Raw genomic sequence first — 25,110 nt, 5'->3', positions numbered from 1 at the left:
GAGCAACAAATAATCAGTGCAAATGGAAGGAATTAAGCATAAATTAAGTAATGCTGAGTCAGTTAAGTATCTGTTAAACATACCTATGATAATACATTATTTTTAATGTAGAGTATGCTGAGTTGGAAGTGACTCATCAGGATTGTTGAGTCCCAACTCCTGGCCCTATGCAGGACACCCCAAGAATCACACCATGTGCCTGAGAGCGTTGGGATTCTTACCTTTTAATCCTTGAATGCTGAAGAAACCCAACATTTTGGGGGGTTTTGTTTGGGGCTTTTTTATGTGTTGTTGTTCTTTGTTTTTTCTTTTTCTTTGAGTCTAATCTGCTTTTATTGCTTCCTTTTCTTACATTGCTGTAATACACAATTCAGGAGAAAGTGGTTGGTTTGTAGCAAATACAGTTTTCAGTTTTTGGAATGCTCTGGTACCTGTAGTTTTGTGCTTTCCATATAGTTGCTGGGGGGTTTTTTGTCTGAGTTCATGTAAATAATACTTAGGACCTATGTGTTAATCATAATCATGAAATAGATGTTAAATTTGACAAAGGTTGTCTGATAAATACCTTTAAGGATGGAGAAAGCTTTCAAAGATAATTTTTAAAAGAAAAATGTTTTACAGTGAGCGGATCAGTGAATAGTAACAGCTATTATGCAATTTATATTTAAAAGTAGATTATTAGTACCTGTAATTTGTGGTGAGAGCAATTCACCATTACTTACAGAAGGGTGTTGTCTTTCTTTCTGAATTTCTTGTCAATGCTTGGTTTTAGTGACATTTATGTAAATAAGTGAAACTTCCTTTATGTGAATGAAGAATTGTATTTAAGGCATTAGTTATTATTTGCACTTTTAAGCTTGTTTCATATTATTTGCTGATTGCTATTTGACTTTTCAAAATTTCCCACCAATCCTTAGTCCATGGCATTTGAGTGTAATAGTCATTATTCTGTGTCTAGCCTTGTTTCCTTAGAAATTTGCAGGTGATAGTCTAGCTAGAAAACTGAGTCACTAATTTAGCCAGTATGAAGAGTGTACGTAGAGAGTTTGAAAAATAAAATAATTGTGGGTAAGAAGCATTTCTACTGTTATTACTGTTGTTTTATTGTTAGTGATTTTCTTTGTCCCTTTTTTCTATTGTCTTCTAGGACAGAACAAAAAACTGCATTCCTTGGGCTCTTTCTGGTATTTTATTGATCATTACAAAAACCACTGTGTTCTGAATTGAGTTTTTGAAAGTGCAGGATCTGAGCATATCACAAATAGGAAGTAAACCTGAAAGTTGTTTAGAGCTAAGCACAAGCAGTTGTGTGAGAAAGCCAAATCATGTCTTTTTAATGTGCAGAAACACATCTTTTGAGCACTTCCAAGTATTTTGCAAGGTAATGTTTAATAATAGAACATTCCTGGAACATGTAATATTATGATGTTTTTGGTGTTGAACATGGTTGTTAGAGCATTTCTTGAAACAGTTCTCTCTTGTTATACTTGGCTTTAAATAATAAATTACTACACTGATGGTTGAAATGACAGTACTTGCCAAACCTGCATGAGCAATTTACTAACAGAAGCCAAGAGGAAAACGCTTTTAGTCTTTAACTGTCTTAGCTGAAATCTTGACTTCTGTCTCTTTCTGTCGTGCTTGTCAATAGATTTTTATACAAGAATTAACAGATTTTGCACATCAGTTAGTCTGATTCTTGCTTCTGGCCAAAAAATGTTTGTGCAGTTGCTTCAATGCTGTTGTGTCAGTCCTGACTGATCCAGCATACCAACTTCCATCCTTCAGGCTTTCTTCTTTGTCTATGCATAAGATTGTGTTTGAAGTCAAAAACTCTTAAAGCAAAATATAACTTTGCCACTAATATTGTGGTCTCATATAGCAGGCTAAAAATATATGGGATTAGTAGATTGATAAATATTTTGTTCTTCGTTTTCAGACAACCTGGATTTGTAGCATCTAAAGATTAAGTAAAACGCAGCTTTTGATTCAAGATTGACTTAACTGAAAATGTCACAGTCTTGAAAATGTAAGGTTCTCTGCTCTTTTTTGAGTGTCAGAATAGACACCAAACTGAATTGTATTAAAAGTGGAACGAGCTAGCAGAAAAGCAAGAATGGAAAAGGGATGAGAATCGGGAGTGGAAGATACTGTATTATTTGTTGCCTATTATCACATGCAACTGCAGGAGTAAACTAGGCTTATATAATTGGCTTAGTGCCAACTTGTTGTAGTCACTAGGTTTAGTTTAGCAAGCTACAGCTTTCCTGAGAGCTCAGTGGAGCTGCTTAGGGCAGTGTGACCCTGTCTCTATCCTGTAGTCCATTTCGGACGGCTCTGCAGTTTTGCTCTGGCAGCTGTCAGCTTTACAACACAGTGATGGCGAAGGAGGTGAGAAGGGTCTCTCTGTAAGGTTTTAAGAGGATCTTTGAATAGTTACATCTTGTCCCAGCGATCCCCAGAGGCAGAGAGACCTCCTGATCCCAGCGCTGGAGGGTTTTCTCAGGGGCGGTACATGGGCCCAGTTGGGGTATGGGAAGCAATAGGGAGGACCTGAGGGAGTGGCCAGGACTAGGACCAGAGGAACATGGCGGGGGGGAACAATGTGAAAGGCATTTAATAAATGAATCAGTGGGAAATACAACACCACACCAACTCACGTAACTGTAGGAGCATGATAGGTGTGGCACACTAAAGGACAAGTAATTATTAAATCTGTGGAAAAATTAAGAACCATGTCCTGTTAAGCAAGGTCTTAATAAAGACTGTAGAGTAGATAAAATCAAAAATGAATAAATTAGCATACATGGCTAGATATTAGTATCTGTGGCCTCTTGGTTGTTTCCCAACCTATCTCAAGTGTTTCTGCATAATTTGGGACTCAATGTGAAGAGTGCTTGATAGGTGCAAGAGAGATGCTACCTCTTCCTCATTCCACAGAGGTGTACTGCATGTCGGCTGTGTGTGTGGTGCAGGAAATGTGGCCTGTGCCTTAGGAAGTTTGTACTCTGAATCTGGGAAGTTGGATCACCCTGTGGAGGAAGGTGAATTTTATCTGGGCTGAGGTTATATTTAGAGCGGGAAGCCTCTCTCAGTCTAGTGTGTCTCTTCTGTTGAATGTCAACTGGATACTTGTACAGAAGACTAAAAATGAGTGGTGAACATGACAGCTGTTATATCTTGCATTACTCACAGCAGACAGGTTTGCTTTTGGTATTTCCATGAATTTTCTTTCCCTTTCCTCATCTGTGTCTTTAGTTGGTTGTTTCTATTTATTTTAGTTGGTTGCTGTTCATTGCAATGGCTGTAGAACCATAGAATTTAGGAAAAGACCTCTAAGATCATCGACTCCAACTACTAATCTGACGCTGCTAGATCCACCACTAAACTATGTCCCTAAATGCCATAACTGCAAGACTTTTTTAATACATCCAGTAATGGTGACTCTGCCACTTCCCATGGCAGCCTGTTCCAATGCTTGACAACCCTTTCCATGAAAATATTTTTTTATATCCGTTCTAAACCTCCCTGGTGCAACTTGAGGCTATTTCCTCTTATCCTCTGTCTTTTTTACATGGGAGAAGAGAGCGACTCTCACCTGGCTACAGCCTCCTTTCAGGAAGTTGTAGGGAGCAATAAGGTCTCCTCTGAGTTTCCTTTTCTCCAGGATAAACAACCCCAGCTCCCTCAAGTGCTTCGCTAAGACTTGTGCTCCAGACCCTTTCCCAGTTCCACTGCCCTTCTCTGGACACCCTCCAGCACCTCAATGTCCTTCTTGTATTGAGGGGCCCAAAACTGGCCACAGGATTCCAGGTGCAGCCTCACCAGTGCCCAGTACAGGGGGACAATCACTGCCCTGGTCCTGCTGGCCACACTATTGCTGATAAAGGCCAGGATGCCGTTTTCCTTCTTTGCCACCTGGGCACACCTGGCTCGTGTTCAGCTGCTGTTTACCAGCACCTCCAGGTCCATTCCAGCAGCGCCAATTTCCAGCCACTCTGTCCCCAGCCTCTAGCACTACCTGGGATTGTTGTGACCTAAATGCAGGACCCAGCATTTGGCCTTGTGGAACCTCATACCACTGGCCTTGGCAATGTGTTCAGCCTGACCAGATCCCTCTGCAAGCCCCTCCTGCCCTCCAGCAGATCAACACTCCCACCCAGCTTAATGTTATCTGCAAACTGACTGAGGGCGCACTCAATCTCTTCATTCAGATCATTGATACCAACAGTAGTGTCCCCAGTACTGAGCCCTGTGGAACACACTTGTGACCAGTCAGAGTACAACCATGAATGTAACTCTGTTCTCCACCACTCTCTGGGCCTGGCCATCCAGCCAGTTTTTTACCCAGCTAATTGTACACCAGTCCAAACCATGAGTAGCCAGTTTCTGCAGGAGGATGCTGTGGGAAAACATGTCAAAGGCTTCATGAAAGTCAGGGTTGACACATCCACAGCTGGTTTACACTGTCATACCAGTAGATCAGCTGCATGATCTTTCCTGGCACCAAGGTCAGAGTGACAGGCCTGTAATTCCCCAGGCCAGTGTGGATGGGGTTACATTTGCTGACCTCCAGTCACTTGGGACCTCCCCAGTTAGCCAGGACTGCTGGTAATTGTTGGGGAAGTGGCTCTGTGAGCACTTCTGCCAGCTGCCCCAGTACCCTCTGGTGGATCCCTTCCAGCCACAGAGACCCTGTGCTTGTCTAAGTGGTGTAGCAGGTTGCTGACTATTTCCTCTTGGATTACGGTGGTCTCCACTATGTGGAACAGCTCTGCAGTTCTCACCCTGTGAAACTGAACATCACTGATAGCTCTCCTAAGCAAATCAGAATGAACTCTGTTGATCCAACATCATGCACAAGTCATTACTGAGAATTGGCACCTTTTCTGTTTGCAGATTCAGAAGACAAATATTTTAGACAAAGATCAAAATGTTATTTATTAGCATAGGGGTTAACAGTATTCATGCTTTCTGTTCCTTTAACGTTTTGACCATTGGGAGCAACTTGAGAACCCTGCAAGACGAAAACTGAGTGTAAGCTCTGTTCAGCTGTAATTTTGTGTACATACCTGTAACTGCTTGTGTTGCAAATGTTAAAAAAAAAAAAAAAAAATCAGTATTTTTTGTTTTCAAAAAGCGGACACCACCCCCAACCCTCTAAGTACAGAGCTCTGACATTCTACCCACCATAATTTTCTAGGAAATTAATTATAAATAAATAAAATAACATGGTTCCCAAATCATTCCATCTGTTATTAACAATTCTATTTTTTGAAACTTATTTAGTAAAATAAACCACGTTGAATGTTTTTTCTTACAGCCAAACTGGTGCAAAAATGATTTTGCACCACTTGTAATAGTTTTGAGAGATACGTGATATACTTGAAAAACATAATTTGAAAAAGATGCTGAGAACTTCTCTTGACAGTGGAAGATAGCAGCATTTGTAATTCTTCAAGAATCTGTAGAAGCATAGGACTTACCTTCGTTACTGACCTGGGAATGTTGAAAAAGAAACAGACTGGAGAGATAACCGTGACATTATTGATTATGCTGCAGGGGTCAATCCTCCAGCATAGCAAAAACATGGAGGTTTAGATGAAAGTAAAGACTGCTCTGAGGGTAGATTGAGCTTATGAAGAATATGTTAGTGCTGATTGTTAATGCAAGAACTGAATAAAAACTGAAAAAAATTGTTAGTGGGGCTTGCTATGAAATTCATCTTGTTGAAAATACAGTTTAAAGAGTATGTCTGTCACTGACTGTTCTCATCTGGGATATGCATAATAAAAATAACTGCTTTTGGAGCCAGTGGTACAATCTGTTATGCTATGAAGAGATTAAGACTTCGCAATTCAGTTAAGTAGAGACAGTGCTTCACGAAAGTCACTATATGTAGGTCATGGTTTTTTAGTCTGTTCGAAGGCTCTTTGTGCTTGGGAGGTGTGATCTGCATCTTGTCCTACAGCCTGAGCCTCTAAAGAAGTGCTTGTTAGCTCTGCTTCTTCAGGGCTTTATTTTTGTTCAGTGGTGATTTTTGGTTGGGTTTTTTGTGTATGTGTGTGTGTGTAAAATGTACAGCTACTAACTGTGCTCTCCTTCTATGTCTGGAAAACTGTGTCTGTTCTTCCAGCATTTAATTGATGTTTTCGTATTGCCTTGGGTGCTTTCTGCCCCGTGTATAAACTGTCATACTGTCTCTGACTAGTTTCTGTAGTTGTTTAAGAAAAGAAGTCACTAGAAATGTCTTTCGAAGGGCTTTTGGCCAAACTTAAATCCATATTCCTGAACTTCAGCTTCACTGACTAAATATTTATAGCCATGGTTTATTGATATTGAAAAAGATGAATGAAAGGAAGTAGAAGTGCAGTTAGGACTCTGTCACGTGTGTTGTGTTAATATTGATTGACACAAGATGTGTTGGCTCTGCTTGTTTTTTAGTTTGTTTATGGTGTTACAGCAACACTTTACTCCAGATGCTACTATTAGAAACCAGTCCAAGCATATATTTATATAGTTCAGAAATGAGTTAATATTTTATCTGCTTGTATGCTGATTCTCTTGTCAAGAATGTTAACTGTTCAGTATGTTGTCCACTGTCTAGGGAGATCCCTAAGCTTTCCGGTATTATAAATGACTGGACACAATTGACTAAAAATATTTCGTATTTGAATTAATTTTTTGTTTTTTGTTTTGTTTTGATTTTTTAGGTACATTTTCCAGACACAGAGAGAGCAGAATGGCTCAACAAGGTAAGGAAAACATTGATCCCAAATGGGAAGGAGCAGGAGGGAAAGCTGAGATTAAAATAAAAGGTGAGGCAAGCGCCTGAGAACAGAGTAATTTTAACTTTATGCTTTATACACTTGAAGTCTCTGGTTGTTGATCCAGTTAGTCACAAGAAAGATTAAATTTAGTTTCATGGTCCTGAAGTTGTGAGTTTTGTAAATGATTTTAAGTGGCACTACAGTAATGACAGCTGTAATTGTGTGGAAGTCATAGCAGCTGTAAACACAATCTTTAATTTTCTACTTGTCTGGGATACTTTCCAGTTACTGTAGGTTCCTGACCTATAATCTAAAAATAAATGAAATTTATGGTTTTGATTTGTGTGTGTGATAATTTAAGATATAAATCTACGTAGCTTGCTTTTTAAAAAATATCTTTCATCAAAGTGCATAGAAAAACATGAGTTAATTAGAAAACAGTAAGAAAAAAAGCGATATAGAATCTTCAGCTAGACAATTCAGATGCAGTGAAGTTCTGACTGTTTTACATTTATAACTTATGCATGTATTCAAGAACTGTACTTCCATGTAGATTTTTTTTTTCCTCCTTAGACTGTAAAACAGATGTGGCCTTTTATTTGTCAATTCATTGAGAAACTCTTCAGAGAGACCATAGAACCAGCAGTAAGAGGCGCAAACAACCACCTCAGTACCTTCAGTTTTACAAAGATTGATATTGGTCATCAGGTCAGTGTCCGATGAAGTTTTTTTAAGAGATCCTGTTTTACATACCATTTTCATGTAGTCTGTTCAAATCTACACAGAAATATTTCTCAGTGACACTTGCTCATAAGCCTGATTCTGGTTTCTGTTGTAACAATAAACTAAAAATTTGTGGGTTTTTTAGCAGAGGCTTTACTATGTTTTGTGGGATCTGTGCTTCAGAAACTTGACTGAGAATTTGGAGAGGACTCAAAGTGTAGTAATGCCTTGTCACATGAAGAGTTCACAGCAATGTGATTTTAATATTGTTCATGTAATGCTTTACGTTAAGTGAGCAGGGACCATTATCCTTTTGCCAGATGATCCAAGTGCAGTTTTCTTGTAACAGATGCACTTTTAATCATGTTATGCGTGGAGTCAATGACAAGGCTGCTGGCTTGGCTTTCCAAAGGACTGCATATAGCACAGCATTAAGGAGCATACAGATGTTTGTCTTCTGTTCCATCCCATGAAAGAAGGGGCTGCACATGCTTGCAGAAGAGCGTGTTTGACTAATGCAAGCTGAGTTCCCTCTGCCTGTGATGAGTTCAGCGCTACTTAATCTTCTCTGCATCAACCAGAACTTTACTGCTTTGAGATGCAGTTTAACAGCTTTTGTTTGAAGTTGCCTTTTGTGTTCCTATTGTGTGTGTCATAAATAGAATTTCAAGTAAGGATTTAAAAATCAACACCTCCACACACCCCCAAATGTTAGGAAACCTGAAATTAATTTCAGGTGTGATAGAGGGGAATTGTTTTTCTCTCTTTGTGACTCTGTTTCATGTAGGTTACAATTCATTATGCTTTACTGCACCTTTTGTGTGTTGGGTTTATTATTTTTTTAAATTGTAAATCCTTTTACACAAGGCCTCTGTCCTGCCCTAGATGTAGTTGTATTACAGACTGTAGCATTCCTTTAAGCCATACTAATTTTAAGTAGGTTTTAGATTAGCACCCAGACCTCTGTATGGTTCTGCAGTTGGATTGAGTAATCTTGGACATGACAAACTGCTATTCCTACTTTATACTGCAGCCTTGATTGAGTGGATTGAGCTGCACAGCCCCAAGACAGCAATGAGATTTTGGTTTTACATAAATTATCAAAAAGGTGTAAAAAGAAATATGACAATTTTTCCAGAAAGGAAAAACTCAAAAGTGAGGTTGTTGGTCATCCTCTCCTGCCTAGTGTTTGCTGAATGTTTGAGGCTTGAGAGTGTGTGGTTGATACGTGTTAGTTCTGTATGAGGAAGGGAGAGAGGCGAGAGCGTCAACACAATGATTTAGAGAGAGAGAGCACAGAGTGGTTGACGCAACTTTTTATGGGAATTACGGATTCTTTTCCGTCTATTGTCACTAAATTCTACTTGAGGCAACTACCTTTTTGTGAATTAAATTTAGCTTGTTGTTGTAGTTGCACAGAAAAAAATGCTTTAGGAGTGTTAGACATACACATGTACAGAAAAATCAGATATTTATGCAGGGGAGAGGGAAAGCTTGATTTTTAAATATTTTATAAATCTTGGAGTTTAGTGGTCTATACCCAGGGTAATTGCCAGAAGGATTGTGGTTAAGTGGATCCCAGCAAGGTAATTTTTACTCTTGAAATAAGAATTCAAACTAAATTGATAGCCTTACTTCACACCTTTTAATGTTTATAGTAGATTCTTAACTTCAGGCCTGAATGTGCCTGTCTTTGCCTTTATTTCAAACTTAAGAGTTTAATATACTTCTGTAGAAGAATCCAACTTTTACTTGCTTCATTGTTCCAGCCTCTGAGGATAAATGGTGTAAAAGTGTACACTGAAAATGTGGACAAGAGGCAGATCATTTTGGATCTTCAAATCAGGTAAACTTTATTGCCATATTTCAGTGGGGTCTGTGCTTTATAATATGCACATTGTTTGATTTGCCAGTTATGTTGGCCTGAAAGGAGAATTGCTTCATTATGCAAATGTAGTTAGTTCTAATTGTGTATGAATGCAGGAAGAAACTGCATGCTGTAAATAGCATTTATCCGAGGGAAATGGAATATCAACTCTGTTTAGTTTCATTATTAAAGTAATGTTTGTTAATAAAGAAATACTTTCCAAAGATAAAGCACTATCTTCGATTTTTTTTTCCTTAATGTATTAATACTTTGCCATTAAATTTAGTCTGAAATCTAAGATGTAAGATTTTTTTGGTTTTTTACTTTTCTCAGTTACTTAGATTCTTTTTATAAACATAGTATTAAAAAAATTTAATGATAGCAACAGAAGTATTTGTCCTTACTTTACCCAGACTACTGTAAAATGTCAGAATGATTGTGCTTCATTGCTTCATGTTTCTTTGCCATTTCATCCTAGCCCCTTTTATATAGGTTTTTCAGTAGGTCTACCCTACATTTAACCAAGTCATTCTCAACACAATCTGCAGTTGCAGAGTTTTTTGGAAGTTCAGTCAGTGAACCCAGAAGTGTTTTTATAATTGACTATCATAGGTCTGTGTTACAGTGAGTATTTTTGCCTGTTCATGGGTTATGGAGAGGCCAAATTTGTCAGTCATTGGCAGTTCAGCAAAGAGCAGCCTTCTGTGTTCCTCACTGCTTCCCTGGCAGTAGCCAAAAGGGTCACTGGGCATCTCAGCTTCAGAGTTACTCCCAAAATTTGAATGTGGTTATTCTTAATTTTGAATTATTTTTTTAAAGCTCTGCTATGCTGAAGCCTCTGCTGCTTTGGCAGAGCTGGGCAGGCCCCAAAATGACAAGAGAAAATGCTGCTGTCTCCTTCCCTGGGTTCCAGAGCAGGTGGGGGCTACATCTGTGAGCAGAGCCCAGTCTTTAATTAACTGAATCACTTTATTTCTCTAGGAAAAAGACAGCTATCCAAACCAGGGATTGGTGTTCCTGGACAAAATACAACAGGATTAACTCTTGAGAGCTTATTTCACTGGATGAATGTGCTAGCCCTAATGGAGAAATCAGTTTTCTTTGTTGGCACTTTTGACAGCAGCTGTGAGAGCAGCCTCACCTCTGCAGATACAAGCCCTCAGGAAAACAATTTTGTCTGACCACAAACAGACCATAGAAATTGTTTTTGAGAAGCTGTTTCTGTTCCAAGACCACTTCTTCCCTTTAAAGCAGAACTATTCACAGGAAGACAAGAGTAAATCTAGTATTTTTATTTTTTTTATTTCTGCTCATCCTCATGAAGTAGCTAAAAGTAAAAAAGGCCAGTAGGTTTGTACAAAAATTTCAGGAGTAATGTCCTGTTATGTAGACCTGAAGGAAATCTCTACCCATATGTCTCACTTGCAGCCTACTTAGAGAAGTGGTAGACTGTAGGTACAAAAATGCTGCTAGCGAGGAGTTTCTTGCTATTTTCTAAGTCCGTGAGAGACTTTTCTCTCTCACAGAAGAGGTAGCAGTTATGTAAACAACCAAACACCTGCAGCCTTGAAAAGTCTTTTTTATGGTATAGTAGAAAAATATTTTGACAATGGATGTTTTAGGATTTTAGCCAATCACCCCAAGGGGTGGCTGATCCTTTGTCCAATTAAACTATGAAGAAAAAAGTCTATAGAAGAGTTTGTAAAATAATTAAATAAATCAATCTTGCTGCATAATTCCTGCCTGCTGGATCTTCTCTCCTCCTCCTCCCTATGGCTGCAGGACACAGTGATATACCCTAGGGCCCAGGCCTGTGGTAATAGTAGACAGCTGCAATAGAATCCAATCTAAAAGGCTGAAAGAAATTCCTCGAAGTGGTTTAAATAACAATAATAGTGCTGGGTCAGCTGGGTGCTTGTTGAACCCGACAACCTGTCCCTACTGCCAGTGGCATAGGCTTCCAGGAAGAAAATGGAAACAAGAGCTATGGAGTGACTATCACAGCTTCTAGGAATTAAGGCTTAGACAAAACCATCATCAAAGGAAGTCCTGTTTCATATTTAAGACTTGTCCTTGGCACCTCATTCGGAGAGGGATCTTTTTCACAAGCTTTTAGTATGCAAGTTTAAGACAGAGCCCCCCCGGCCTCCAATATCAGTTGTTACTGTTTGATGTTGTTCTTTGCTTTTTAACAGTTTGATTTATAGGTCCTCTGAGGGTCTTATCGCTGGGATTGTCTCAGTAGTAACAGGAAGAATAAGTGTCTCTTGGTGCATTTAAATATGGAGTCAAATACAGATACCAACCCTAAATTGTCTTACATTGCAGTTTTGCAAGATTATAAAGAACAGTCTCGCTGCTGCAGAAAAGTCCATCCTTTGGAATATTTACCCCTTTGGAATATTTACCCCTTTTATTTTAATCTCCAGTTAAATTAGTTTGTTATAATTTTAATTTATTTCTAAGTTTAAAGTTAGGAGCTTTCTACAAACCCTTCATTCCCTAAATACAGTTGAGAAGGAAAACAACCTCTTTCAACATTCATAAGAATAGTTGTAGGAAGCCAAGCCCTGTGGGGTGTGTGGTGAGGGAAGGAAGGAAAGATTTGATTTTATTTATATTTTTTTTCTGTTTAAAGTACATTAATTCTTTTAAGAATCCCCTTTTATCCTGCAGTTTCACTATTGTGGCTTCTTTTAGCCTTTCTACTGTCAGTTGTTTGTGGTGGGGTGTGTGCATTTGCTTTGGACCTTCCACAGTACATTTAAGTAGTTTCAATGTGTCTTTGAAACTCTAGAGTATTTTTTTGCATCATCCTTTAGAGTTTTTTTTGGTCTGCTTTTAATTTTAATTGCAAAAGGAGCGTGTTTTGGTTTAGTTTCTGTTGTTTCTGCAAGGATATTGAGTACATTGTGATCATTGCTTCAGACTATTTTTCAGAACCCTTTGGAGCAGGTTTTGTGCATCTCTCAGGATCCAATTAAGAACTTCACTCTAAGTAACTTGAATAGCTAATCCACAAAGTGCTCACTGGAGACTGTATTTAAAGGTTCCGTTTGAGGACCGTATTTGTGAAGGGAGTGCTTTACCTTTCTCTTACTGTGGAGTTGATGTTAAAAAAATTATCAAAAGTCATGTTACAGTTTAAAAGTCTAGTTCTTGATGACAAATACAGGCAAGGGAAAAATTTCAACTATTTGAGCAAATGAAGATAAAAATCTAAATAAATTGTTAATAAAAAGTAGTCTTACAGTTGCTAAAGTGCATGAATGTAGTTGATACTTGGTGGAAGTTAAAGGTTATGGATCAACAGAAAACAAGATAAACTCAGTCAATTTAAATGGGAACTGTAGCAAGGAAAGTAAAAAAGATTGAGAGATTGAAGAAGTAATTGTTAGTTTGATGCACTGAAAGAATTTTAGGCTGCAGATTGAAACACATGGCAGATTTTTTCACATGTGGAGTACTTGAATGGGGAAACTCACTACATTGTACTGCCAGAAGACAGTTGAAAAATAGGGTCTAAAGACCTTCTACAAACAATTAAGATAGTCCAGTGTACAGAACCACATATCTCTGTTATATAGGAAATATTTTTGTCCTAACCTTTTATTTTCTCTTCTTTTTCTTCTGGATATCTTCCATGGGCTACAATGACCACATGCAGTACATTGCACTTCTCTTTTGATTCAGTACAGCTGCTGTTAATACTCTTACAAGAGTGTCCTCATTAAACTGTAATCTATCTCAGTGTTCCGTACCTTAAAGGGATCATAAATATTTCTGGGATATTATGATTTGAATGTACAGAATTTGCTTACTAAATGAACTTTCAAGTTGTATGGTATATTACAGTGGAATTGTGTAGGCATTGGACTCAGCCAAATATCTTAGGGGATAACACCATATTTAGCTTTATTATGAAGTTAAATTTTGTTGACTTAGTCCCCTCAAATGCAGTTTGTTACTATTTTTACTGCAGTTTGTCATCATGTTGTTATGGATTTTCAAACAAGCATATTGCTTCCCAGTCTTCATAACTCAAATAGTTCTGATGCTGCAGAGTGCTGAGATTGAGGTTTCAGTTGCAGGTTTTAATTGACCTTGCTTCTCTGTGTCATGTTGTTATGCAATTATATATATATGTGGGAGTGTATTTATATATATCCCTACTATGTCTATATATAGTTAGATGGGCTAAAAATAGAAATTACATCGTTTTAAATTGTGTATTAGAAGTTATGCACCTATTTTTAAACTGTACAGTCACACTACATTCTTTCCAAGGAAAGCAACTGTCACCTTCCTTTGACATAGACCCCATCATGTTGTTGTCTTCCAGTTCCCCAAACTGGCCATTGAACAAAAAGGATTCTGCATAGTGTTATCTTTCAATAGTCAAAAATAAATACCAGTGATGGATGTTTACAGGAAAGTCTTGGTACTATTGTTTATTTCTGTTTAAGGGATTGATAAGATTTGCATTTGTTGAATTCCGAAAGACAGCACTGCCACACACAGAGTAGAGGAGGTTGCAGATGATTTGGATAATGGATATGTGGAATGCAGCAGTTCTCATCTTTGTTTCCTTTTGTTAGTACCTTGTGGCCATCAGATTCAGGGGGAGGAACAGCAATCCTGCTGTTCTGCTCTTACTGTGAGAGTAATTTATTTTATATTGACTTCAGCCTAGAATGGCCGATAAAGAGAGGAATTCCATTTTGTTCACAATTCCCCAAACATTTTTGTAATAACATCCCTTCATACTCCCAAACACAGCTAACAGTGTTTCACTGTACAGGCCAGGTCTGAGGAACTAATGTGCAGAAAACTGGGCTCTGCTGCAGAGTCTGGAACAGGATGCCCTGCAGAGGAAACATTTTCCCTCTCCTTCCAGCAGTGTCTGGCTTTAATCTGCCTCATCTCCATCGCACTTGGTTCCTTCTTCCATTTTCTTTACCTAGGCAGTCTGTTCAGAAAGCTCTTCAGATTTCATTTGTCCTTCTGTTACAGCCTCTATCTACTTAGCCAGTGTCCTCACCCAGCCCCCCTCTCCCTACCTGGAGCATGGTATTCAACCTGTTGGGTTTTGCTTTTAGCTCTCATTCTGTAGAATCATTGACCAATTCCTTACTAAACCAGAGTCTCAAGCTTTCTTCCTGAACTCCTTGTTGAGTCTCAAAATTTGTTGGTTTTCAGAACCAGTGTGTCTCACAGCAGTACCAGCTCTTGGAAAAAAGTTGCTCAGCTCTGCTTGAACTGCATGAAACTTCAAGGAGGGTAGCTAAAAATCCAAGCCTCAGTAGTATGTGAATAATCTTGTAGCCTTGTAGCATGGGCAAAATAGATGGGACTTCTTTTTACAATCTTTGACAAATCTAAAATACAGGGCAGCATCTGGAAAATTCCAATCACTTGACCTTGCATCCCCAAAACGGGATGCAAGAACTGTTCAGGGAAAAATTTGCATAGTTTTTAATATATTCTCTAATTTGCTTCCTGCCTTCTCTCCTTTCAGAATGGGCCCAACTGTTTTTGGCATAAAACCTGCTTAGAGGATCACTCAGCTCAGCATGCCCTGCTTATTGAAATTCAAAATACGACTGGCTTTGCAAGTCTATGCAGACAAGTTTCATTTTTAGCATAACACGCATTTCTGTCTAGTGCTTCTCATGATTATGTTAGATGAGAATGAATTTGGGTAGATTTACTATCAATGAGATCTGTGGAGAGCTTTCCTGAAATGGAGTATGAGTTCTGTGTCCATTATTTCCCAAAGTTGGGCCTCCTGCTTGTTTTCTGTTATGCATCCTTCTGGAGATGATAGCAAACCTAGGTATTAATTTGAGTGATTTTGATGACAGTGGTGATATTTTGAAGGGGATGTTTTAGCAGACTGACACTGTTTTATGTTCTGATATTTCAATGTGCATTTTTTGTGCATACACTGAGATACAAAATACATTGTCATGACAGTGCAAAACAGAACCAACAGTTTATTGCAATTTAGTTCATAAAAGTGAAATGTATACTTCCTTTTTTGGTTTAGTTTCGTTGGAAACTGTGAAATTGATTTGGAGATCAAGAGATACTTCTGCAGAGCTGGTGTGAAAAGTATACAGGTGAAATTAAATTTTTTTCTTTGATTTTCATATCACTTAGTGATTATTTTCTGATGAAATAATCTATAAGAAAGAAACTGTAGTTTTCGAGCTTACTATTTTTTTTCCTCATTTGAATAGTATTGATATTGCATGGTAATTTCAGTAACATGACTTAAAAGATTAAATTCCTTTAAGATGTAGAACTGTTTCAAATATATAACATTTATATAGGAAAAGCTGGAGATAATTTCACATCAAGACAATGTGATGTGTTGTGTTCAAGTGTTGCTCAGTTTATGAAGGCACCACAGACCTTAAAATTTTGTTTCATTTAATATCTCACTGTCAGACAGAATTACTGGTTTAGATGCAATTACTATTAGTAGTCTTTCCATTTGATGTTGTTTCTGCGGTTTCCTTAACTTTCTGATAACAGATCTCTCCCTGAGGAAGAGAATTAGCTCTTTTGCATGTGTGTCTTGACACACCTATAAGCATTTACCTGCTTTTGCTCTAGTACCTATGGATGCTGCTGTGCTTCTTGTGTCAAATTTGTTTACGTTGAGCTGTAGAAATAATCTACTTCACACTTTTAGGAAATCACCATCAACGTGACACTGCATGATACAGATGAATGTAATGAATTTTTAAGCCCAGCTGTTGAGTGCTTGTGTGAATTTTTTTGGGTTTGGGTGACATGTAAAGTAAGAAAGAATATATATATATATATATAAAATTCTTCCATAAGCAAGAATTTAATGAATTAGAAGTGTGAGCATTGCCAGCAAATAAATTTTATTTAAAACTTGAACTGAGGTCAATTTCATTGTCTTTTTTTCTTACCTTTCCACAGATCCATGGCACCATGAGGGTTATCCTGGAGCCACTAATTGGAGACATGCCCCTAATTGGAGCACTATCCCTTTTTTTCCTTAGGAAACCTGTAAGCACTTTTCTCTCCCTTTCTACATTTTTGGACAGTGCTGATGATGGTAGTTAGAAAATGATGGAGCAAGAATTAAGCAGCAAAAGGAAAGAATTTGGAAAATCACTACTGTTTGGTTGAGCTTTCACAGATGAGCAGTGGACAAATTTTATGAATGCTATCAGGAACCGAGATGGATAATAATTACCTTGGAATTTAGAAGTGTGTTTGGTCAAAGCTGTCAAACTTTTGTAACAAGCCTTCTGAATAAGGCAAGATCAATAGATACCATCTAGATTACTTGTAAGAAAGCTTCTGTTGGTGTTTTAATGACATTCTGTAGGTACATGATCTAACTTAAAATTTCACAAAATCTGTGCAAGATCGTTAAGAAAACCAATGCCAGTGTTAGCACAAATTAAAATTAGAATGGGAATGACCCACCTACTGTGAAGTTTTTTTGTCCTAGATAGCAAGTGGGCAATTTCTATTACGTTTACCAGTGACCCAAGTATGAGGGTGGATGAAGCACATAGTGAGATGGAACTGGAATTCAAAATGATCGTGACAGTAGCAGAAGTGGAAAGGAGAGAGAAGGTAACAGAATTTAGCTGGAAAGTGTGCTAGGCCAAAGTGCACGTTTGGGCAGGAATAATAGTAAAACACAGTTGAGCCCACAAGGTCTTGCTGGTAGGAAAATGATACAGCCAGACTGGCATGTGTAAACAAGAGGACAGCCCTCAAATGCTTTCAGTTTTAGGCACAGCACTTCAGCAAATCTTGTTTTATTAAAATATAAAGGGTGACATAATACACATTGCACACTGGCTGGTGGACAGTTCTTTGATGTTGTGTATGTGTGTGTGAGGCAGTTTCAGCAATTTGAAGTTCGATACTGTATCAGGAAGAGAGCTTAATAGAAAATGTGAACAGTGTGGAAATTCTTATGCTACACAGACTTCTTTAAAGAAATTAATTGTTTCCATCTCTTTCTTGGAAGTATATTTGCAGTTGGAAGCTTTTCTTCAATATGTTGTAATTAAACATTAAAACTTACGGTGTCAAGGTTTAACAGTTTCTGACTGGCAGGTCACAAATTACAAGTCTATGGGTTTAGACACTTTGAAGCATCTCAAATTGATCATCTTGGTTTCATCAGCAGTCTGGAGCTCTGAGAAGTTGGTCTGGTTTAAAAGGCTTGGGGGGTGAGAGTGAATTCTTCAACTTTAGAAGGCATGTTATTTTCTTCAAAGAAATCACATTCTTGCAATAAGTTCTTTCGAACAAATGTTCTAGGATAAATTTTTTGCTACCTTGTTAAAAAGATAGGTTTGGTTTTGGGTGTTTATGTATGGCCTAGAAGCAACTTGCATCATTTGTGTTATTTATTTGGATTGTTTCATCTATCTAGAGAAACCATGTGTGCTTGGGTAGAATGAATGGAGACTTAAATCTTAGGAAAATATGCAAGAATTTGGAAATATTTTGAGACTGATTAAGTCAGTGTTTTTGTAAAAGTGAAGTAGTTCATGCAAAACTGATAAAACATCATTGCTCTTATTTGGAAATAGTTGAGGAAGTACATTGGGATGAACCAAATTTGGATTTCCACAGATTTCTTTGAAGTGAGCCTATACACGAGGAGATGTCTGCTTAAGTTTCATCTCATTTTTACCCTCTGGCTGAGAAGTGAGTGTAGGACATCTGTTAATCTTCATGTTTATAGTAACAAAGTAAGCATGGCCCTGACAAGGATTGAATGCTGTCTTATGCTGGTTTGCACTATATTATTGTTAGCATACTCTCTGATATTATTTTGCTATTTAGTCCTCTCTTAAACAATTTCCATACTCAGTACAGTCCCCAGCTCATTCCAGGGACCATCCAATAAACAAGTTAAATGCAAACATTCTGGTTTAGAGGAACAGGGAGAAAAGTGTAGCTGTGTGAATGAATGCTTTGCCTTTTTTTTTTTTTTCCCTACAGGAATAACCTTTCTCCGTGTTCTAGCTGTTGTTTGTGTTGTTGCTCTCAGTTCTGTTTTGTACAGTCCTTCTGCAGAAGCCATTCTGACACTCTGTGCTGGAGCCATGACCTGAGCCAGTATGTCTGGATTGCTTCCCTGGGGTACCTCCTGCAGATGCTTCTGTTTGGTGCCTTCTGGGGGAGAGGTAGGAAAGCTGGCCGTGGTAGAGAGGGAGAGATCAGCAGCAGGCATCCCTATAAGCAGTTCCTGGCACTGCTCTGCTTCCCAGCATCCTGCTCTGGTAGGATGTATCCAAACTTTCCACTTCTGGTACTCCCAGAGCCCTCTCCAGTAGATTTTCAGTCTGGTACCTGTGCCCAGTCCTTTCTGTCCCTGATCCACTCTAAGGGTGATGTCTCTGCAAAGTGCATAACTAGGACAGATTGCATGTGAGAGAAGAAACTGAAAACATACAAAGTGAAACGAACGCCTGTCATTTGGGGTCAGTTTCTGAACTTCGGGAAATACTTTGCCCACAGTAATTTTGTCTTGCTCCTATCCCCATGACACTTTATTAGGGATTTGGTTGACTTCTTGGGACAAAAAAAAAGGATGGGAAGTAGAGTGGAGTATCAACTTGGACTATTAAAAAGTTAAGTTCTCCCCAAAAATATTCAGTTACAAAAATGTTAAAAGTATTTTTCATGCTCCTTTCATTTAAAAACTAAGGTAGTGGTCAAGGTCTGAGCAAACCTAAGGGTGAATGGTTCAACAAATAATCTAAGGTAGCCCATAATTTTGACAATTATCCATGGCTGTTCAGCTTTTTCCAGGCAGACTTCTCCCCACCACATTGTGTTTTCTCAGTGTTTATTTTTCTGACTTCTGTAGAAAAATGTAAAATAATGCTTATTATAGCAAGAACCAAATTCTGTTCTCTTACTAGAGAGCAAGTGGCTGCAGCCAAAGAAAGCTTTTCTTAAATATTTTTGTTAGAAGAGAAGAGGAATTAGTTGGCAGCTAGCATTAGATTTTGTTCTCATATTTTCCAGTCTAAAGTAACTGGCAACAATTCCTCTTGCTCTGTATCATCTGTTTGCTGGACTTAATGACTATATAAGGCAACATGGCCTATGAGTTTACCAGTCTCATATTTCTGAGTAATACATGAAGTTTTTGATCTTTCAAGAGTTCTTACATCTTATGAAACCTTTTTATATACTGTATTTTGTTGTTATTGTGAAGAAGGTGCTAAAAGTTTCATCAGCTTATAAAATTTCCAAATATGTAGGAGATTTTAAGGGAGGGAAATATGTGCATGCTAATGTTTGAAGCAATCTTTTAAATCTGAGTGTCAGTGCTAGAGAGAAGGTAGCACTGGATTAACAGTCAGGATTTGTGAGGTTCTTTGCATACTTCTCATTATGTTAACATTATATATATTTACCAGATATTCAGTTCCCAAAGTTTTAGTTATGATTTTACTTTTAGCACAAGTCACTGCATAGTTATTTTGATTTGTGGTTCAGTTATAGAAGTTTATGTGGCTTATAGTTGTACTATAAATGGGCAATTTTCAAAAGCTTATTCAGTGGCGCACTCAGAATTGAGGGTGTGTCCTAACCCAACTGTTTTCTCTTAGTAAAAGCCAAAACCCTCCCAATAAGACAAGTACATAAAAATACTATTGTTCTAAAAAGAACAATGGCTGGAAAACAGGATGTCTTCCAGGAAAATTGGGCAGCTCTTCCAAAACTCTCATTTTCAGATTCACAGTTTTGCCTTCTGCTTTCTGACTTGAGTATTATTCTCCCTCTACTCACTTTACAGATTGGTTCTGTCCTGTAGTTTTGATTTATTTTTATATAGATTTAGTTTCATTTAATATTGTCTGCCTTTGGAAAACTGGCTGGATGGACTTTGAAAATTATAAGTATGATGAAAATTAGACTCAAAAGGAGTGCTTGCAGCAAGAATGAGTCCCAGTGAAATGGCTGGAAATAAACATAAAGTGGTTATGTAGAATGCATAGATTGCCTCTAGAACATATGAGACTGTCAGGTTTGTTGAACACCTGTATAAATGCTGATGCACAGCTACTGTTAGAATAATATTTGTTAAGAATTAGTCTTGTTGCTTATGAAGTGAATGATTTGCCCTGCTACTCAGCATACTTATAATTTGCTATAATTTATCTTTTTCTCAGTGATTTTAGATTTTGGTAGTTTATGGAATGTTTCAAGGGCCATCACAGTTGGTGTTTCCACAGCACCATATTCTTTTCTCCCTGTGCCCTCCCATTCAATGTTGTTGTCTCTTCTACACCAGTATTGAAACTTATGCTGCTGGAGGAAGCTGGCTAAGGGAGGTGAGCTGGCAGGATATTGAACGTCACAAGAAGTGCCCAGTTTCCTGTCCTTCGGATGTATTTTAGCAGCCTGAGCTGGCTCACTAAAGTCAGGAAAGTGTTATGACTGGTGTGAGGCTGTGAACCAAAATGCAGACTGGTAGAAGGATAGGAAGGAGTAGAGAGAGTGGAGAGAATTGGCTTGAATGAAGCTGTGAGTAGCTGGCACTATGGAGAAGAGCAGGTGCACTGGATTTGTGTAAAGTCAACTGTGATCCTCCTTCTGGTCACTTCAGCTCACTTGCCTGCTCTGTCTTCTGCCCCCTCGACTATACATCTTACCTCTCAAGCAGTTGTCTCACTTAAATCTTCAGAGAGTTACAAAACTTTTAAACACCATTTCTGTGCAGAGATACTCCATGTTTCCTATAGCAACCAGTGGGACTACTATAGCAATTCTCTCTGTAGTATTGTTTGAGAGGCTGAGTTTCCTGAGAGATACACTGGATAATGTTACATATTAAATTATTACAACAATGCCAGCACTTCAGCACTGTAGGTGGTGATGGGCTTTGCTCTGCCAACAGACAAATTGTACCATGTCTCTGTATGATCATTCACAAGCAACAGAAGAGGGCATCTTAGTCCCCTCCTTGTAATGCATTTCTGAGAAGAAACATAGCTTATCACATGGAATTGTGTCCTCGTGGCCTGTAGCAGAGCTTAAGTTTTTCCTGCAGAAGTCTTTTGCTTCCATAACTTGTTTAGCAGGAAGTTTTTAATCAGCATTTTAAAATATTCTGTGGCTTCCCTTCTGAGAATTAGTGGTGCTTATGGCAGCCAAATCAAGCCAGAGGGTTGGCAGTGTTTAGAGGCTGCCTTTTGTGCTTCTGTGAACTTTGTTTATGACCCTGTGTATTCTATATTCCACTACATATTTTTCCCTTTGTAAAGGTTTCTAGGGTCTTGAGAACACTCAATGTGTATAGAGATAATCATGAGGTTTTCGACTGTCTTTCTTATAGGCTGCAGGGGTTTATTTTTAAATTTTATTTTTTAACCTCTTCTAATGTATGTGTTGCATTAGTTCTCAGTACAGAGCTTTGGTAAGACATTAATTTCTTGGTTTTCAGGGAGATAACAAAATTTGTTTTCACATCTCTGAGCAGAGGAAGAATTGTAAGAGGTTTGAGTAACAAAACACACAGACTACTTCATTGGAAAGTGTAACTGGTGTCTGGAATCCTGCCTTTGTCCAGTGAGCTGGCTGGTAGAGGCACATCAGTGAGCTCTGTAAGGCACATCACCTCTCAGTTTCAATGTGTTGTGGAAAAACACCATCGTTTCTGGCTTCTGGCAGAATTTCACTTAGTGACAAATCCTGCACACAGTTTTTCCAGTGCCCTGTTAGTTCTGCCGCAGAGAACCAGCTGGCATTCTCTGAATTTAGCTAAACTAAGGGAATTATGCATTGCTTAAAGCAGTGACAGAGAAGGAAATTATATTGTTAAGCAATTTTTTAAATATGGAAATTTTTTATATTTGGTGCTTCATAAAAGATTCATCAGCTGGCAGTCCTTTGCTTGCTCCCTTTTTCTCCATAGTGCTCTTCAGTTAGTTAGGATGGCAACGTTCCTGTAACTTCTGTCAGAACCACAAGTTAGGGGGTCATCTTCTTTTCCAGCAAGTCATGGCATGGCAGTCCCCAGACTGTAGAATAAAATCCCTTGGTATTTGACTGGACTGTGACTGGGGGGCTCCCTCCTGCCTATGAAGAAATTCTTTGCCTCATTTCTTCTCAGTCTGCTGTGTGTTTGTCTGCTGTCAGTGTTATTTCTATACCTCTGCAGGTGTAAGGATGTTTTTTGTCTGAACTGGTGTTGCCTTTTGGAAAACTCTTCTTATGTTGCAAACAGTGTATCTATTGCTGGTCTGATTTCCTTTGGAAGCCAAGAGCAGACCTGAAACATTTTTATTGAAGGAAATGTTGGGGCGATGGCAGGGGGAGATAGAACACTAAAAAAAATATAAGTAAAGAAAACAAAAAAAGCATTTCTCCCTGATACCTGTGGACTAAAATTAGAGTGTGTGTTACTGCTGGGTGCTTCTGGTAGAACTGGAAAGGAAGCTCTGTGATGGGCAAATGCAACAAATTTTATCTGCAAGGAGAACTTACCTTCAAAGCCCAAACAGTGAAAGCTTGATTATGCCAGGAGTTTGAAGGCTCATATTCCTTCCAAAACATTTAATGGCATAAGATTTATTTGCAAAGCTTTTCTAATAATCCTGTAAAGTGCTTAGCCATAGTAATGTTTTTTAACTTCTGAGCTTCAGCTTCAAATGGAAGAAGATTCGTCTTCAACATTTCTGAAATTGGTCTTTGTCTTTAGTCCTGTACAATAAGTGAAGAGAAATTCTTATATTGTATTTCTTGTCTAAGTGACCACTCTTAATAGCACTGTTTTCAGGTTATTTGTGTAATTGTTTTTCCATGCTTCCTGCTCTGAGGACTGATGATGGAATGAATGGGTAGCCTTGTTTGTGAGCAGAGGTGTGTAATAATCAAAATATTGACACTGAGGTTGTACCATAGGCACTGTTTGTGTTTCATATGCTGTGTTGCAACCTTTTGAAATGCTTTTAATCACATCTATGAAAAGTAGCAGTTCTCAGTGACATCTCTTAGGTTGTTCTTGGTTTTCTTTTCGGCTGTGGTAGTTAATACAGAAACTGCTGGAATTAGCGTTTCAGTCCAGTGCAAGAGATGTTTCTTAATGCTGAATTTCAACATGCATTGTGTTGCTTAATGCATTTATTCAGTGAAGTCTGTTTAGGAGACAGTACAGGACTTTGCTGTGTTAATTACTGTATGCAAACATGAAAACAAAAGGAAATGCAAATATTTTCTCATTTGCTATTTGGTCTGAAAACATCATTATGTAAAATTGCTAAATACAGGATGCAGGTATGAACACCTTAGGATAGGAACCACTTTTTGAGGGTATTTATGGTGTGCATTTGCCTTCTATTTTGCCTATGAGTAAAGAAAAAATAAATCATAAATTGGGTTCCTTGTCTTGAAACAGTGTAAAGTTACTTCTTCTAGAACCTTGGTAGACTGCATAGATTTTTAAAGTGTCTCATAAAGTACTGTCAAAACTCGTGATTAGAACAAGAGAATCAGTCTGAATACCCAAGTTGTGGTTAGTCTTATCAGCTACTACTGAGCTACTTGTTTGCTATATTACTTAAACATCTGTGGGTTTGCAGGATTGAGGAAGTACTACAAAACTGAAATTATTCACACTATTTAATTCTTAACTTTTTTTTTCCATATTTAAGATGAAGAGGAGATTTGAGAATATATACTAATAATTTGCACAATTAATTTTCAAAGAAGAATGTAGTGAAATCATCTTAGTTTTCCTAAATGTAAATGTTCTGTGTTCTAGCACATAGTTTGTTATTTGAGAACTGTACAACTAAAGCTTACATACCAACGTAAAAGAACCCATTTTATAACAAATTATTTTCAAGAAGGGTTTTTTTAAATTTGGAAATTAAAAACCTCATACCTTTAAATTGATAATAATGTAGATAAAAATATAGCACCTCAAAAAAAAAAAAGGAAAAGACTGTTCAGTATACTGTATGAGTTTTAGCTAAGAACTTACTCTCCTCTGAAAGGTATTACTGCCATTTAGACTTGCTAGTATTCTATAAACAGATGTGCATTAGCCTTTTCTCACAAAAATAATCCTGCTAGTATTCTAATAGAAAGTGGGCAAAACTGCTTGTAAATGAGGTGCTTTAAAAAAGACATTGAATACAAAGTGGTACTGCAGCTGGTGGTAGCTTTGTGCTTTCACCTGAAGAAGGATGAAAGTCAGCAATCTCTGTAGAACTGCTGAAGAATTTTTACTCAAGATTCTGACAGTCTGGTTTCATATATAACAAATGTATATCAGGTAGATGGCTTAGTCTGAAATTAGTTTCCCTTACATGGGCATCTAGTGTGATTCTCTGTAAAGAGGGGACATGTGAAACAGGATCTCTGACTTTCTGGAGAAACTACTGAGTGGAATTATTCCATGATAGGGAAAGATGGAAATTTTCTGCCACAAGGAAGATGACTTCCACCCCAGCTGCAGATTTGCAGTGTGGAACAGATTTGGGGCCAGTGTAGCAGAGAGGGCCTGGGAGCATCTGAGCCAGCAGAGCCTGAATGCACTGAAGCATCAGGAGAAAGGGGAAAGTGGTCACTACTGAGAGACTCCTGGCCCCATGTGCCAGCCTGACCTGTTTCCTCATGAGGTTTTTGTTTGCCTGGATCTCAGATTCAAGATGTTGTCAACTGTTAAAGCTTGTCTGGCCCTCAGATTATTACCCACTGCTGCTCCTCCTTGTG

The 25,110-nt window shown here is 38.1% G+C and overlaps 1 protein-coding gene across 3 annotated transcripts in view; it reads left to right on the top strand.

The window, feature by feature from the left end:
• The window catches only part of ESYT2 (extended synaptotagmin 2), an 83,294-nt gene that overhangs the window by 24,459 nt on the left and 33,725 nt on the right, over positions 1–25,110 (top strand). For all 3 annotated transcript variants that reach the window (XM_069006425.1, XM_069006424.1, XM_069006423.1), the window contains exons 2-6: positions 6,714–6,755; positions 7,344–7,478; positions 9,263–9,339; positions 15,410–15,482; positions 16,318–16,407. In XM_069006425.1, the coding sequence (XP_068862526.1) occupies positions 6,714–6,755; positions 7,344–7,478; positions 9,263–9,339; positions 15,410–15,482; positions 16,318–16,407 (417 nt within the window). The remainder of the gene's footprint in view (positions 1–6,713; positions 6,756–7,343; positions 7,479–9,262; positions 9,340–15,409; positions 15,483–16,317; positions 16,408–25,110) is intronic.

This window comes from Aphelocoma coerulescens, chromosome 2 (genome assembly GCF_041296385.1).
Source record: "Aphelocoma coerulescens isolate FSJ_1873_10779 chromosome 2, UR_Acoe_1.0, whole genome shotgun sequence".
Lineage (NCBI taxonomy): Eukaryota > Metazoa > Chordata > Aves > Passeriformes > Corvidae > Aphelocoma > Aphelocoma coerulescens.
Note: the sequence above shows the minus strand (reverse complement) of the source record. Positions and strands in the feature narration are given on the sequence as shown.